This window comes from Cupressus sempervirens, chromosome 9 (genome assembly GCF_028749045.1).
Source record: "Cupressus sempervirens isolate cs-2001-9-10 chromosome 9, ASM2874904v1, whole genome shotgun sequence".
Taxonomy (NCBI): domain Eukaryota; kingdom Viridiplantae; phylum Streptophyta; class Pinopsida; order Cupressales; family Cupressaceae; genus Cupressus; species Cupressus sempervirens.
In genome coordinates, this window is record NC_143126.1 from 662516613 (window position 1) to 662533639 (window position 17027).

The 17027-nt window shown below is 37.1% G+C and overlaps 1 protein-coding gene across 1 annotated transcript; it reads right to left on the bottom strand.

Moving 5' to 3' along the window:
* Positions 1-15154: 15154 nt before the first annotated feature.
* Positions 15155-16721, bottom strand: DCI1 (delta(3,5),delta(2,4)-dienoyl-CoA isomerase 1). The gene has a single exon (XM_089801594.1). The coding sequence runs from the start codon at positions 16337-16339 to the stop codon at positions 15503-15505; it is 837 nt and encodes a 278-aa protein (XP_089657720.1). The 5' UTR covers positions 16340-16721; the 3' UTR covers positions 15155-15502.
* Between the last annotated feature and the right edge of the window lie 306 nt (positions 16722-17027).

Consider the following 17027-nt stretch of genomic DNA (forward strand, 5'->3'; position numbering starts at 1 on the left):
GTTCCAGCAAGATTACAGATCAACAACACCCTCGATAAAACATAGATTGGGATGTCAATAGGAGAAAATAAACCAAGTCCACAAATCGTTCATATTTAGAACTTATTATTGCAACATAACAAAACACGACAAAGGCAGGACAAATACATTCGACCCAGCCATATTGAATATCCACTTCAGTGACAGCAGGGATTAATATTACGAAGCCAACATAAAAAGTTGATCAGCCTCTAGAGACTTACATCACTTAAAATATAAAACTGTTGCCTGCATCAAGTCTGGAGGAGGTAATGACATATAAAACCAGTGGTCGACTTCTGAGAGATGAAGCATTAACATTTCAAGCCCCAATTGTTTACTGCATCAGGGCTAATAATCAAACTTTGAACACCAATCAATCACCAGTCACCCTAATGCTTTTGTCATCATATTAAACTTTTGATCTTTTAATTTGATATGAAGTTTATGTATTCTATATGCAAGTTATGGTCTCGAAATTATATAGTCCACAGATATGTTACTATATTGGGATTGTAACTGTCCTTCAAATATTATTATGCCCAATCTTTTTATTAATAAATGTTGCAATGTTCCTTCAGACACGGCAGGCAAAATAAAGCAGGTATTATCCAAATATTTCACCCAATCTCTGAGGACGAAAAAACAATGATTCAAATATTATTTCATCAGACATATAAGACTTTCCCGGGCAAGTTGTCGTGGATGTAATAGAATTTTTTCTTTCTTTTCTTCCGAACTGAGATTTGCCTGGCGCCCTATGCGCACAACTTAATTTTATACACACTAATTTGGTCAAGCGCCCATCTCTTCTGTGCAAATGTACCTCTATGCATACTTGTCTATTAAATACATACCATAATCTTACCTTCCATGGAAGATTGACTGCCACCTCTAGGTGTTAAAACTTATCTATTTACATCTTTAATGTATATCTTAATTGTCTATGTCTTTCTCCCATGAATATATACTCCAAGCTTGAATGAAGTCTGCTGATTTCATAATTTTGGTGAACTGGTTTCCATAATCGCCGCTTGATGTAGACCATAATTCATCTTGGTCATTATCTGAATGTTGCTCTCATGCTTCTTCCGTTATCACTTCTTATGATCATATCAGAGTCACTGCTGAGGAATTTATCCAGTTTCTGAAACACACTGAAATTTGGATTTCTTCAAAGGAATAATGAACGATCAAACAAGATTCCTCCCTTTGCAACAAAAGCAATTTGAGTATCTTTGGTGATTCTACAAGGTAGAGGCGTCTTCTAGCGTATGCAAAGAAGTCAAAGCTCTTACTCAGAATACAATCTTTTCAAGAATAATTTGCAGTAACAGATATGGAAGTTTTATTTCTTAACCCAACATTCAAATCTACCCCCAAATAGTGCTAGCTGGATACAACTGTATAATTATATATAGGTTCAAAATCAGAGTTAATGAATAGATTGATAAGGGGATGATGATTCTGCTGTCTAGGCCAGAACATTCATATGTCAGGCCTTTCATTCAACAGTTACCTCGTGTTTGCTTCAAATATTATAATCTTCTGAGTTGTGATATATATTTTTTATTCATACGGGTTCAAAGCCGTGAGAGTGCAATCATTATGGAGACATATATCATGTTGCATCAGATGGAATGGTTGAATAGCCCAATATTATTTTCCAGTTGCAAAATAAATATTAATTTAAATTTATTTTCATCAGAGACAACTCTTACGATAATAGATAATTTGTCTACTATTAGTTAATGGTAATCTATTGTAAATATCTAGTTAGCTTTCGCTTTTTTAGCTTTCTCTGTTAGAATAGAATGTTTCTATTATTTACGATTGTTTCCTAAAGAAACATCGTTTTATTCTTTTGTATATAATGACCTTTCGGTCTCTGTTAATAACAAGCAAGTATTTTACCAATTGCTTCCATAATATGGTATCAGACCATGGTTAAATTTTTTAGAAAATAATAATTTCTTAATTGAAATTCAAAGATCATTATTTTCGAAATAATATTTTCCTCACAGACCTTGCTTCACAATTTTGTTTAATTTTTGGCTAAGGTTTCTTTTTGAAGAACAAAGTTTGCAAATCGCGAGCTAGGGTTTGAAGATTAAAAAAAATCGCAATTTGAAGAGATCGCACGGTGAAATCGTGATTAACCACACACGTCAATAAAGGGCAATTTCTCCTCTACTAGGGTTCAAAAACTGCGGCTTTTACCAACAGTAATGGTCATTTTTAGGCATTTTTCTGCAGACGGCTTTTGCGACCTCAAACCTGCATTTTTTGTCGTTTGTGGAGTTAAATCTCCACATCTTCAGCCCTCTTCAGTTTCGTCTCAGCTTCCAGTCAAACCCTGAAACAAAATCAGCAAGTTCTGTCTCAAATCTGCTATTTTTCTGCAAATCCGAGCTTTCATGGCTGCCACCTACGTTTTTTTCGAAACCCTAATTTTTGACCTCAAAAAAAAAATATATTTTCAAATTCTTGGGTTTTTCGAGAGCTCAACTGGGTTGTAGTCAGATTTTTTTAGGTGCCTCAATTTTTGTGCCTTGATTTTCGAGCCAGCAGATCCAGAAAACAACACCATATTCCTTCTAGGTTTTTCAAGCTCTCTTCTGGGTCACTCTCCAATTTTCTAGGTCTTCCATTTTTTGTCTTGAAAAAATGTGTCATCACAGAGTTTCATAGTTTTTCATTAAAACACGTGTCGTGGCATCTCTGACAAACATTTTGCCCAAGCACAACTCCTAATTCAATGGTCAAAATTATGGCACTTGGAAGCAACAGATCATCGCAATTTTTGAATATCAGAATACCGATCAAATTGATCTGGGTGTTAGAAAATGTCTGACTGCTCCTAGTTCTAATTAGGATGCATAGGATCTGAATAATCAAGAGGCGGTGATGCTTCACAAATTATCCGTGGCTGATGATCAGTTTTCTCAGATTCCATTTGGCAAGACAACTACCGAGCTCTAGACACATCTCAAAGGTCTTCATGAAACATCTGACAAAAGCAGAGCCTTCTTTCTGAAAAACACTCTGTTGTCTATTGTCAGGATGAGCGCACCTCACTCCAAGCACAACTGAATCAGATTCAAGAAATCCATGATCAGTTACTTACCATCGATTGCAAGAAGCAGGAAGAGGATATTGTGGTTATCACTCTTTGGAGTTTACCAAAGTCCTATGAACATTTTATCGACTCTCAACATCACATCTTCTGGTGTTGATATTAAGTTCACTGATCTCTGCACCCTACTACTTCAACAAGATTGGTGGAAACAACAGTTCAGTAGCAGCTCCAGTTCCACCTCCACAGAGCAAGCCTTTGCTGCGAAATGCTTTCAGAAGGATAAAGGCAAGTTTCAGCAACCATCTCAGTAGAAGTCTTCTGCTCCAGCATCAGATGGTTCTTGAAAGAAGAACATTCAATGCAACTATTGCCACAAGTTTGGACACCTGAAGGTTGAATGTCAGAAATGCTTAGCTGCACAATCCAAGCAATCAGATTCGCAGCCCAAAGCGAAAAGTGCAGAGCACACTGAGCAGGCAGAATCTGCCCTTTACACCTTCATGGCTAAAAGACCTGCAGATCATGTCAAGTCATCTGCCTAGTACATTGATTCAAGTGCCTCTTGTCATTTCACTCACCGAAAAGACTGGTTTACTAACTACCAGCCTTATTCAAACTCTGTTATTTTTTGTGGCGGAGAAGAGTACACGGTTGTTGGCAAAGGCAAAGGCACACTAAGCAAATAGAATCTGCCTTTATGCCTTCATGGCTAAAAGACCTTCAAATCATGTCAAGTCATTTGCCTAGTACATTGATTCAAGTGCCTCTTGTCATTTCACTCACCATAGAGACTAGTTTACTGACTACCAGCCTTATTCAAACTGTTATTTTTGGTGGCGGAGAAGAATACACGATTGTCAGCAAAGGCAACATTCAGATTCAGTCTACTGGGAGGAATCTCATATTCCTTGATGTGTACTATGTTCCAGGGATGGAACTAAATCTACTCTCAAACAGTTAGTTAATGTGACATTCTCCACACTTGGATGTCACCTTCAATTCACATCAGTGCACCATAACTGATCGAGCAACTCAGTGTACTATTGTAGTGAGTCTTGAGGATCATGGTCTTTTCAGACTTACTAATTCTGGTGATTCTCAGGACTTAGCTATGGTTGCTCAACGGTCTTCTGTTAGCACACTTTGGCATCAACGATATAGGCACTCAAATGTGCATTATCCCTCACAACTTGCTCGAAATGAGCTTTTTCTTGGATTGCCAGAGATTCAGACTCAGTAGCTTGGAGTTTGTGACGCATGCCAAGCTCGGAAGCAACATCGCACACCTTTCACCAATGGCAACTCATGGCGAGCTTCTCAGGTACTTCTGCTTGTACATGCCGATATCTGCAGCCCTATGGCCACTCCTTCTATTCTTGGGTCTAGGTATTTTCTATTGTTTGTTGATGATTTCAATAAAAAAATGTGGGTGTATTTCCTTAAAAAGAAATCAGATGCATTTCCTGTATTTCAGAAGTTTAAACCTTTAGTTGAAAAATAGTAAGAAATCTATTATTACTCTTGGATCAGACAATGGGGGAGAATTTTGTTCTAATGTTTTCTCCACTTTCTTGAATACACATGGCATCAAATGCCAATTAACCACACCCCACACGCCACAACAGAACAGTGTAGTTGAACATCAAAACAAGACAATCACTAAGATGGCTCGATCCATGCTCGAACACAGACATGTTCTGAAGAAGTTTTGGGCAGAAGCAGTTAACACTACAGTTTCTCTGTTGAATCGATCACCCATAATGATCGTCAAAGGTAAAACTCCAGAAGAGGCTTGGTCAGGTCACAAGCCCAGAATCAGTCACCTGAAGGTTTTTGGCTCCCTTGCTTTTGTTTGGATCCCTAATGTGTCACACACCAAGTTGGATGCCAAGAGTCAGAAACTCATGCTTGCTAGATACAGTAATCTTTACAAAGCCTATTGCCTAATTGATGTTGAGACATTGTGTCTCATCTATAGCCGTGATGTAGTCTTTGACGAGCAATGAGGACCTTTCATGCCTATTTCTCTTGTTCCTGATCCAGCAGACCAGCCTATGAAGGCTCATGATTTGGGAGTTCAGCTTCCATTAGGTCCACCTAATGGGAGGGCTCCAGTAGCTACTACAGCTCCAGTTATACTAGTGATTCCTATGCAGACACCTCCAACTTCTTCTGTAGGATCACCTCGCTCTGTAGATGCTTCGCCTGAGTTTGATCCAGATTCTTCTGATGAGGAACCTAATCATCAAGCATCTCTTGATACTAATGTTGGTCATTCTCCTATCCGGCCTAAGTCGTGGGCTAAGACACTTGCTGATCTTCATGATGATGAGCTCATTGATGGGAGAACTGCTTGGAAAAAAAGCAAAACTACAAATTTTGTTAATTTGCTCTCATGGCCAACATTCACAGTGTGTTTGAACCTCAAACATATTCCGAGGCTAAAGGAATTCCAAAGTGGGAACAGGCCATGCAATATGAACACCAGAGCCTGCTGAAGAACAACACCTGGGTCCTTTCTGATCTTCCATCAGGGAAGAAACCCATTGGTTACAAATGGGTTTATAAAATCAAATACAAATCAAATGGTACTTAGGACAAGTACAAAGCTCGTTTAGTGGTGAAGGGTTTTTCTCAGCATCAAGGCATTGATTATGAGGAGACCTTTGCTCCTACTGCAAAGATGAGCACCATCAGATTAGTCCTAGCCATGGCAGTACAGTTTGGCTGGAAGGTCCATCAGATGGAGATGAACGTCAAGAGTACTTTCCTGAATGGTGATCTCCATGAAGAGGTCTACATGATGCAGCCTCCTGGTTTCAAGGTTGCTAGTAAAGACCATTAGGGTCTCAGATTGGTAAAAGCCCTCTATGGCTTGAAGCAGGCCTCTCGGGCATGGTACATAAAAATTGATAAGTACCTCAGTGATCAAGGCTTCGAGTGGAGTTCTTCAAACTCAAATCTATACATCAAGACTACTAACAGTGACATCATCCTTCTAGTTATTTATGTGGATGATTTGATCATCACTAGCAACTCGACATCTTTGATTCAAGGAATCAAACAAAATTTATGCCAGTCTTTTGATATGACTGACCTTGGGCTCATGCATTATTGCCTAGGTGTTGAAGTTTGGGAACAGTCTTCTGGTATATTCATCTCTTAGTCCAAATATGTCAAGGCCCTGTTAGACAAATTCTATATGCAGGATTGCAAGCCTGCATCTACACATATGAAGAAAGATCTCAAGTTATCTGCAAACTCTGATTCTCCTTCCGTTGATGATACTACATACAGGCAACTAGTAGGCAACCTCATCTACCTCTCTGCTAATAGGCCTGATATCAGCTTCGCAATCAACTATATTTCATGCTTTATGACAACTCCTAAGGCTGATTATTGGATGGCAGCAAAGCGTGTGCTTTATTATGTGAAGGGCACTTCAAATTATGGACTTCTATACTCTCAAAGTTCTAATCCTAAACTTAGTGGGTTCACAGATTCAGATTGGGCAGACTCTGTTGATGATAAAAAGTCAACTTCTGGATATGTGTTCAGTTTGGGATCCGGTGCAGTTACATGGACCAATAAAAAGCAACAGGCAGTTTCTCTCTCCTCTATAGAGGCCGAATACAGAAGGACTATTAAGGCAGGATGTGAAGTTGTTTGGCTTCGTCGGATGCTTGGGGATATGCAGACGTCATCAGCAAGACTAACTACTCTATTTGTTGATAATGAAGGCGTTATCAAGTTAGCACGAAATCTAGTCTTCCATGAACGAACCAAGCATGTGGATGTTCACTGTCATTACATACAACAGCTGGTTGAAGACAGGACTATAGATTTGCAATATGTTCCTACCACAAATCAGACTGCAGACATTCTCACCAAGCCTCTTGGTCCTGATAAGTTTGTCAAATTCAGAGAACAGCTTGGCGTTCTAGATAGATTAACCATTAAGGGAGGGTATTACGATATAGATAATTGTCTATTATTAGTTAATGGTAATCTATTGTAAATATCTAGTTAGCTTTAAGTTAGCTTTCATTTTTTTAGTTCTCTATTAGAATAGAATGTTTCTATTCTTTACGATCGTTTCCTAAGGAAACATCGTTTTATTCTTTTGTATATAATGACCTTTTGATCTCTGTTAATAACAAGCAAGTATTTTACCAATTACTTCCGTAATAACAACTAACAAGGGAATAACCTCACTCTAATATCATTTAAAAGATCTCAATGTATGTATAAATTAATTTACTGTTGTAACTTGTAATAGCACGTGTTTTTATTTGTGTGTTTCAAGTTACCTTCTCAATGAATATGTATATAATATTAAGAGACATGTCTCTTTAACTCTCATTAATTATTACAAATAATATTTTCTTAAGGTATTATCATGATTAAAATATGTGATATATATATATATATATATATACACTTTATTATCAATAATACTAATGCTCCATGATAATAATAGAGTAAGATAGAGATCAAATGTTTAAGGCTGATAGGCCATCCAAACATTTGATTGCATTGATTAGAATCATTTGATCAAAGCTACAATCATTAACAAAAGCAATAAATATAGCCTCGATTTTCATAAATGCGGATTTCTCTCGCCAATGAGATTTCATTGACTGAAATCACATCAGTATTTCTGTAGGAACTGCAACTAAATGTGATTTTCTAAGCTCCAAATATAAATTGTATGTAAATAATCATTGAGTATTATGTGATTATGTACAATGTGATGACTCAGTATGAGCGGAAAGTGTAAAAAAGTTGACCACATAAACTGAAAATCAAACAGATAAACATTTTATAGGTAAAAGATTTAGGAGCAGAATTCAGTTAGCTTGAAACAAATTAAAATGTGCTGGTAACGCAAGAGCTTGTGATAACATATTTGTCCAAAGAGGGTTAGAAGTGTAATTCGTGATTCTAACTATTCCATAGATTTTAAAGAGAATTTTCTGCAGGTGGGTAGATTTCATTAACAAAAATGATACTTTCTGGCTAGGAATGTGCTCCTAATTCCTGATATTAATATTTTACTTTTTGTGCAGACTGTGGCATGCTTTGTTTTAATTGATAGTCACTTTTGACTGTAACTATGTAATATTCCAAATATTTTGGAGGACCCCATCCCCAAGGAGATTTCAATTCAAAGTCTGAGGCATTAGTGCCTCTCCTATTTGTCTCATACTGTAGTCTATTCTTCCTTATCGCTCCAAATTCTCCTTGTATCTCCCCTTGGTAGTCTTGCAGCCACCTCATATCTCCCTGCATGAAATCTACCATTTTGATGTTGACGCCCACCTTATCCCTCCCACCATAAAAAGTCCCCTAATGCTCCCCTCCTTATCTCTCCCCTGCCAGCGGGCCCACCACCTTGTGCCTCCCATTTTAATCTCCTTAGGACTCCCTAGGGTTCAGCACCAGTGATGAAGCCTGCAGCATTCATGGTCAAGACTGATGAAACACGTCCACAATGTAAATGCAAACTGTCATCAACAGCACAAACGCAAACCAAAGCTTTTGTCCTCATTCTTTGTGCAGTTGTCACGAATGTTTGTGGGTTGGGCTGGGTTTTGAATACATAACATCACTATCACAGGGATCGCGACCACTGTCGTGCTGCGGGGCCAACCCCCACTGTATCATGTTTTTATTCAGAATGTTTATCACAACTGTTGAAAAGTAGAAATAATGAATAACATAATACGAGATTAACTGTTTTCATCTATTTTTTCCATTCTGTGAAGCTATCTTCAATTAAATATAGATGATACTAGCTTGATTTGTATTCGAGGGAGCTTATGTTTTCCTCATTCCCAGCCTTGCCTGAGGGTTGGTTTGGTCCAAATAAAGGCTGGATTTGTAGAAAGAGAATTTATGAAATTGAATAAAGATAAAACGAACATTATATTTGCCAGCCATTCAAGAAAGAAATGACAGGACAGAGATCTTTCAAGTGATTTTTATTAAACAAAATTTAGGAGGGCCTGACCACTAAGCATAGTTATTCATAATTCAAAAAGACTTATCAGCCAAGGTTCTGGAGGAAACATCAGCAGTGGTTCTGGCAGAGGTAGTCACATGATTTCTACAATAAGTGATGTACATGCCCTTTCAAAGGCTACATGGCAGTATTTGCACAATAGGTGATGTAACTGCCCTTTTAATGGCTATTGTCAACCAGGAAAATAACTAAAAAATGTAAAGCCAACTACAAAACCCAAATTCTGGTGCAATTACGCTAATCAAACCAATGAAGTATATGGAAATTGACTGCAAAATTACAAATTCAAACAAAATCAATTGCACTCCAAACACAAAGCCTCCAGTGTTCTCCTTGTTCTCCTTGAATTGCTCTCAAATTTCAAGTGTCTACAAGTAAATCCCAAAGCTCGGAATGGATAAGCAAGAAGATATCAAAGTCATAGTTGTCAAAATGAGGTATGGGGAGGGTTTAAATAGAGATTGAGAGATTATTGGACAGTGGAGATTGATTAGATTTTTAGGAAATTGACAGCTATGATTGCATTAGTGTGAGTGATATTAGAAAGTGGAGTTGAAAAAAGGCAAGTAGAGAGGATAGATGTATAAATTAAATTTATTTATTTTCTCCCACATAAAAAGGTAAATTGAATAATATTCCTGTATTCAATTTTTAGATATGCTCCACGGAGTCTCCAGGACAGGGATGTGTTACTAGTAGAGGTACGGGTCGAAGCCAAAACTTAGGGGACGGGACCTTAGGGGATGGTGATTAAAACATAGGAGATTTTTTTATATAGAGAGACAGAATTCAAATATGCATATCATAACATTGATAAACCATTCACCATAGACATTTTAGAAGATCAATACATGGAATATTATCAAATGGCAAATACTAAGTACTTCTATTATAACAATATCACATACATATATAGCGAAAATCAAAATGCCTAAAGGCTCCAAGTATCATGCATGAAATCATAATGAAATAAAGAGAAGTCCAACTAAAATAGTTAGTAAATACTAAACCCAATCTTTCCTCTCTGTTGCTGCTGCTCTATGTTTTTTTTCTTCCTCTTAGCATGAATGTCAATTCTAAAAATGAGTGGAAAAGTTAGTGTTCTAATAGACCAAATATGGTTTGCATATTTTTCTTACGTCTTTAACACGACTAGGGGACAGCAAAAAAAAATTTTAAATGATTTTTTGGGGGTGTTTTCCTTTACCAGATCGGCTGGAAAAATGGGGATGGCCAGCAGTTTCAGGGGCGGATAGGGAACGGCAAAACCGTCTCCGGTACTGCTGGCTGTCCCCAAGTTTCCTGCCAAAAAAAATTGGCCATTTCGGGGACATTTCCAAATTTCCCAAATAGGGGACGACTCAAGGGATGGCAAAAATCTGTCCCCATGTCCCTGTTTTGTCCCCGGGATGGGTACGACCCCAAAACCATTGGGGACGCATCCCCATGGAACACTGATTTTTAGGAAATTAGAAAATGAAAAGAGGATTGAATAAATGGTTAATTATTTAAACTTTAGACCACCGCTTAGCTTAATTGGAGAAAAGGGATTAAAAAACTTGGTTGATTATTTAATCAGTCAGGGGAATTCAATAAGGGAATTTGATTAATCTGATTAATCTAAAATCACAGACAAATTTGATGTAATTGTTTGATTAGGGAATGTTGAAGTATAGATTGATTGAGACCCTAGAAGAAAAACAAAAGTAAAAAATTTAAAATTATTTAACTAATAGCAAGAGAATAATGAAATTATTCAATGAAATTAAATGAACAATTGTGACAAGCATTATCGTAGGCAATTGACAATTTTCAGCATCTACAACCATATCTCACCTCCTATTAGTTTCATCATTTACATTATTTAGCGAACTATTTGTTGTGGATGTCTGCTGTTGAATTTGTAACAACTGTAGCAAATTGGTGGGGACTTGCCCATTTTCGCCATGGGATTTTTGTTTATTTGTGAGTGTACTGCTGGGAAAAAAGGGAAGACAGTTTTTGGGAGCTTGTTTAAAAGATTTTGGGAGATGGGAGAGATTTAGATATAATCCAGGTCTACTCTAGAATGAGATAGAGTTGACAGCTAGTAAGTAAAAAATTCTGATATATGCGTTATATGATTTGTGTGCAAGTATTATCATCAATTCTAGCATTACATTATGCTATATTCATGCACTAACTTTGAGGAGATTTCAATGAATATTGTATATCCTTTTAAAATTTACATTCTATTCTTTTTCAGTTTGTTGAGCATGTTTGGTACAGCTCTTAAAGAAGAGTCTTGAATGGCAAGCACAAAATATTGTTATTAGAGATTAAAAAATGGAAGATTGGAGAAATATACACCATTTTTGGTATCAGGGCATCCTAACGTGCTGGAACTAAAGAATTTGTGAAAAGAGTTCTGGATAGCTTATTGAGAAGTGTTTGGGTATGTCTGTGTATGTGGATGCGGGGTTGTTTTGTGATGTGAAAAACAGAAATATAAGTTGGAAGAAGAAATCACATAAAGAAAGTGGCAAAAGCAAAACAAAAGACAAACAAAGGAAGCTACAAAAATTGGAGTTTGGGTTGGAGAAATTATGGTGGATGTTGGAGCAGTATGAAGAAAGCATTAATAGGAAAGCAAAGAAAAAGAATCAAGACAGTTTAACAAAGACATTCAAGTATCATGAGAAGATGAAAAAGATTGGTGAGAATAATACTCACCTTGTAAGCAAAAGTTATCTTCACAGATTAGAGCTACAGAGCTGATTAACCAAGTGATTGAGCTACTACAATAGGGAAAAATTAATCCCTCAAGAATTTGACACGGTTATTATTAGATGAAAGGCTCTTAATGTGATTTTTAAAGAGTTTAACAGAATGAAAATAGATGAATGAGATTAAGATGAAGAAGATGAGTGGGTTTAAGATGTTCAGCTGTTTTACCATTAAAAAGTGGGAAAATATTGATAATTACAATGGGAGCAAAGAAGAGTTCAAAGGTTGCAATCAAGAAGAATAAAACCTATCACTAGAGGTGTCCCTATAGGTAGCATCTGTGGAAGTGACCCACATTGGAGATGAAGCCGCAGCAGAGATGGAGATGTTTGGAAGACCCATATTTAAAGGTGAAGAAGAAGACCTCTTAAAAGAGATTGCATTGTGAAGATGGAATGTGAAGGGCCTGAAATTGTGTACATACCAAAACTTGATACTGAAGTAAAATAAACTAAGAAGAAAATGGACACTTGATAGCTTGTGATAGAGAACAAACCATGGAAAAGATACAAGTTGCAAAGAAGAATTGGAAGGCATTCCTAAATTGCACAATGTCAAGGAGTAAGCACCCATGGAAATTGTGTATTCCCTTTGACTTTTTGTTTTTGATGATTTATGTGCAAGCACTATATAAGGTTGGACAATGACGAGAAGAACTATGATGGCTTTCAATAAAGGAAGACTGCTAGAAGTGGGTCTAAATCCACAAGCAGATACAAAATGAGAGAGAACGTATTAGAAGAGGCAGAAGATTTAAGATCCAATGAGGTTGGAAGTGGAGGAAGAAATTTTGAGAAAAAAGTGTACAAGTAGCCAATATGGTGGAAGGGCAGGCTGTAACAGTAGGGTTTTTGAGTTCTTTATACCAGGAGCTTAATTTTTTTGAAAAGATCAAGAATATGGTGTAACTACCCTTTGAATGATTTATGTCTCGCCATCTGTCGATTTCAGGCCATTTAGGTATTCTAGGAAAATATTCTAGGTGGATTCCTTTTATTGAATTTGTAATTGCTGTAGGGTTTAGTGGGCTAGGAAAATATTCTAGGTGAATTCCTTTTATTGAATTTGTAATTGTAGTAGGGTTTAGTGGGCTAGGAGAATATTCTAGGTGGATTCCTTTTATTGAATTTGTAATTGCTGTAGGGTTTAGTGGGCATTCGCCCATTTTTGGAATGGGTCTTATTTATTTGTAGGATGCATTTCTGGGAAAAAAAAGAGTTATATGCACAGATTTTAATTTTTGGAGAACAGTTTTTGAGCTTCTTAAAGTGTTTTAACTTTTAAGAGATAGGATAGATCTAGAAATAATCATGGTCTGATGTAAATGAGAAGAGTAGATATTCTGAAAATATTATTTTTCTGATACAAACATAATATTACGTCTTGTGCGGAAGTATTATCTTTAGCTGTAGCATCATATCATGCTGTATTCATTTTTTAGCTTGACGAATAGTTTAATGAGAGTTTAAATCTTTTATGCAAGCTTTACTTTTCAGTCTGCTGAGTGTGTTTGATACAATTCCTAGAGAAAAGGCTTGAATGGGATGAATAGAGTATTGATTTTTAAGACAAGCTCAATGCTCAGAGAAATCTGCATCAATAAGTATCAATATACAATGAAAAGATCCTAGAGATCATGGTCACCCGCAGATGCTCTCAACTGTTGTATCACCCTACTTGTTGGTCTTTTGCAGGTGAGTTAACTGAGAGGTGAGACCAATACAAGTTTCTTCACCACAAGTAGAGGCAGTTAGCAAACTATTCTTAGAGCTTGAAGTAGCCAAGTTATTATTGGTTTTAATGAGAAGATCTTATATTTTGATAAGGGCAGATTTGAAAAGATGTGGTCTATCTAGCAATTTTCCTGTCTTTACCTGAACATATAATAAATCATGATTCATTATGTATGAATAAGTTTGGAATGTTGTTTTCTAAATCTGTGATCATGTATCGTGTCTCTATCTGGCTTTACTGTAATAATATGTAGCAAGGTGTACTTTTTCAAGCACTATGCATGATTATTATGCCATGGATCTATACCGGTAGCTACAAAGTTATGGCCGTGGGTCTATACTTCTGATAGCTTCAGAGTTATGGACAAGTTTTTTGTCATCATCCCTTTAGTATTCTTGATTAAGAGGAAACAATGTATCTCATTGAAAACTTAGATGCTGCTATGTGCCATGTGCCCTTATTAGTATCTCTAGTACTAAGAAGCAATTGTAGATTTCTCAAACAATAGAATTCTGAAAATATATCTTTATTGCTGCTCTCTTCCACAATGATTACTACATTGTTCCATCTTGGAGTCAAAGATCTCAATAGCTTTTGTATCACAAGTTCTTGGTTCATACTTTCACCTAAAGTGGCCATTTTACTAACCACGTCTTTGACTCTTGACACAAAATTCTCACATTCTCAATTTTCCTTGTCAAGTTTTGTAGCTTGAAAACCTTAATCTGATCATTACCCTAATAAGCATCTTCTAGAATCTTTTAGGCCTCCTTAGCTGTCTTTGCATCAACAATTCTAAGAAACAAGCTCTTATCAAGAGCCATCTAATAGAGCCATTGCATTTTTCTCCTCAGCTTCCTTCTTAAGTCCTCTTTCATTAACTTGATGATCATCTCAAGCATTGCGCTCCTCATGCATTGATTAGATAATGTCCCAAAAAGCTTTGCCTGTCAATAATGTCTTCATCTTAATTGCCCAATATTAATAATCAACCTCATTAAATTCTGGAATCAGCAAAGTGTTTGCTATGATGAAGCCTTGAAACACTCTTCATCTTAACTGCCCAATATTTAATAATCAGCCCCATTAAATTCTGGAATTGAAAAACTGTTTGCTACGATGAAGTCTTGAAACATGTGATGCTCTGATACCAATTGTAGGTTTCTCAAACAATAAAATTCTGAAAATATATATTTATTGCTGCTATGAAGAAAAACAATTACAGAGAGATAAATATAAAGAATTCATAGCCTCAGAAAAAACAAGAAAGGAAACTAGATAAACACCATGTTTTATTGGCAAATGAATAAAACAAAAAAAATAAAATCCTAAAGATATATGCATATTCAATTACATACTTTATTTGCATAAAAATTTAAAAACTGACACAAATAATCTTCCAAAAAAACTCTGTTTTTCCAGCAGCATCAATTATCCACATCAACATGATCTCATACGTTAAGCAGAATAGTCTAGATTGGAGAAAAAGACAGATAATACTAAAGATGATCATGCAAAAAGCGACCTCCAAATTTTCAGAAATTTTCAACCTGCAAAGCAAGACTGCAGCTTCAATATTTCAAGAAACCAAATAGATACTTGAAGGTGAAGTTTCAGGATGCATTATTCCAGTTCTATATACAACACAGACAATACAATATATTATCGTGTCTAATGTTTTAGAATCCTCACAGATGCTTGCTGAGCAAACAGCCATGAAATTTCCAACCTTATCTAGTCAATATTGAAATCAAACATGGAGCTCTTGTCACGGAGATCCAAATGAAAATAACAAGGTCAAACCCTTATAAAGCCAGTGCAGAAATAGTCAATCCTTGAATACCAGAGGTCTAAGGAAGGAATCATTTCATCAAACAAACTTACAGTTTTGCAAAGGCAGGTTTCCTCTTCCCCAATTGAGCAGTGAGGGCCTCCTTCAAATCATCAGACAAAAGCATCGCAGCATTCCATGTAGCAACATAATCCAAACCTTGCTCCACAGAGATGTCACGGGACTTCAATAGAACAGCCTTGGTTCCCACGACAGCAAGTGGAGACTTGGCAGCAATGCCCTTGGCAATAACTCCCACTGCTGCCTCCATATCCTCCTTTGAACGAAAAACATTACAAACTAAACCCAATCCCTTAGCCTCAGCAGCATCAAACTTCCTGCCAGTCAAGGCTAATTCCATGGCATTACCTTCCCCAACCAATCTGGGTAACCTCTGTAGAGTGCCCAAATCAGCAGCTATTGCCAAATCAACCTCCTTGACGCAGAAAAAGGCATCTTCACTACAATACCTCATATCACAGGCAGTAATAATGTCCACCCCCGCTCCAATACAGCCCCCATGGATGGCGGCAATCACAGGCTTCCTGCATGTCTCCAAAGCTGTGACTGCTGACTGCATATATTTAATAGTTCTTCTCAGCTTTTCTCTAAGCCTTCCCTGATCATTGCCTTCATCTGGAGCCTGGGATTTTAACATGGCGCCCAATACAGAAAGATCGATTCCAGAGCAGAAATGTTTGCCAGAGCCAGTAAGAATAATGACCCTCACTGATGGGTTTTCATCTAGGGTTGCAAGGGCCCTAGGAAACTCGCTGTAGAAATGGCCATCCAGAGCGTTTCTATGAGATGGGCGGTTCAATATAAGATGGAATACTCCATTGCAAGAGGAATCCTCTACGACGTTCAGTCTTTCCCAACCATCCATAGCCTTAAATTTTCAAAAACAACAGATTGTTGGTATATTTTATCTACAGTACTCTTCAGGAATTTTTGATCATTTGAAGGCAACCAGTATACAAACAAAAACATGGAAATCCGCACTTAGGTAGAAATCTCATCTTCTGAGAGCCGCCTATAAGTGCCAGCTACTGCTTCTGGCTTAGGTGTCTCACAGAACAGCAGCCGCTTGGCATATTCAGGTTGGTTGAAATAACCGAATTCAATTGGGAGAATTCCTCTATTTCAGGATACAGAATAACCCAATAAAAAACGAGCAGTCGGAGCTTTGGGTTTGACCATGGAGTTCAGTATACAGAATAACCCAATAAAAGACAAGCAGTCGGAGCTTTGGGTTTGACCATGGAGGAAACTCCGTAGTTAAGCGGAGTCACGCTAGAGTAGTACTAGGATGGGTGACCTCCTAAGAAGTCTCGTTGCTTCACCCCGTGTGAGCATCGCTTAGATCCAATGAGTGCTAGGTGTTCCATTTATTCTCATGAGAGATGGAATCACTACTCATGAAACATGGGTCAATGAGTTTGATTCAAAATCACACAATTTAATCCTAATAACAATATCACAGTTTTTTTTATTGTCAAGTGTCCGCATGGTAGGTCCTATCTCATTCTCTCTTATTTCTATTCATTAGGGTTCTTTTGATTCGTGAAATTACA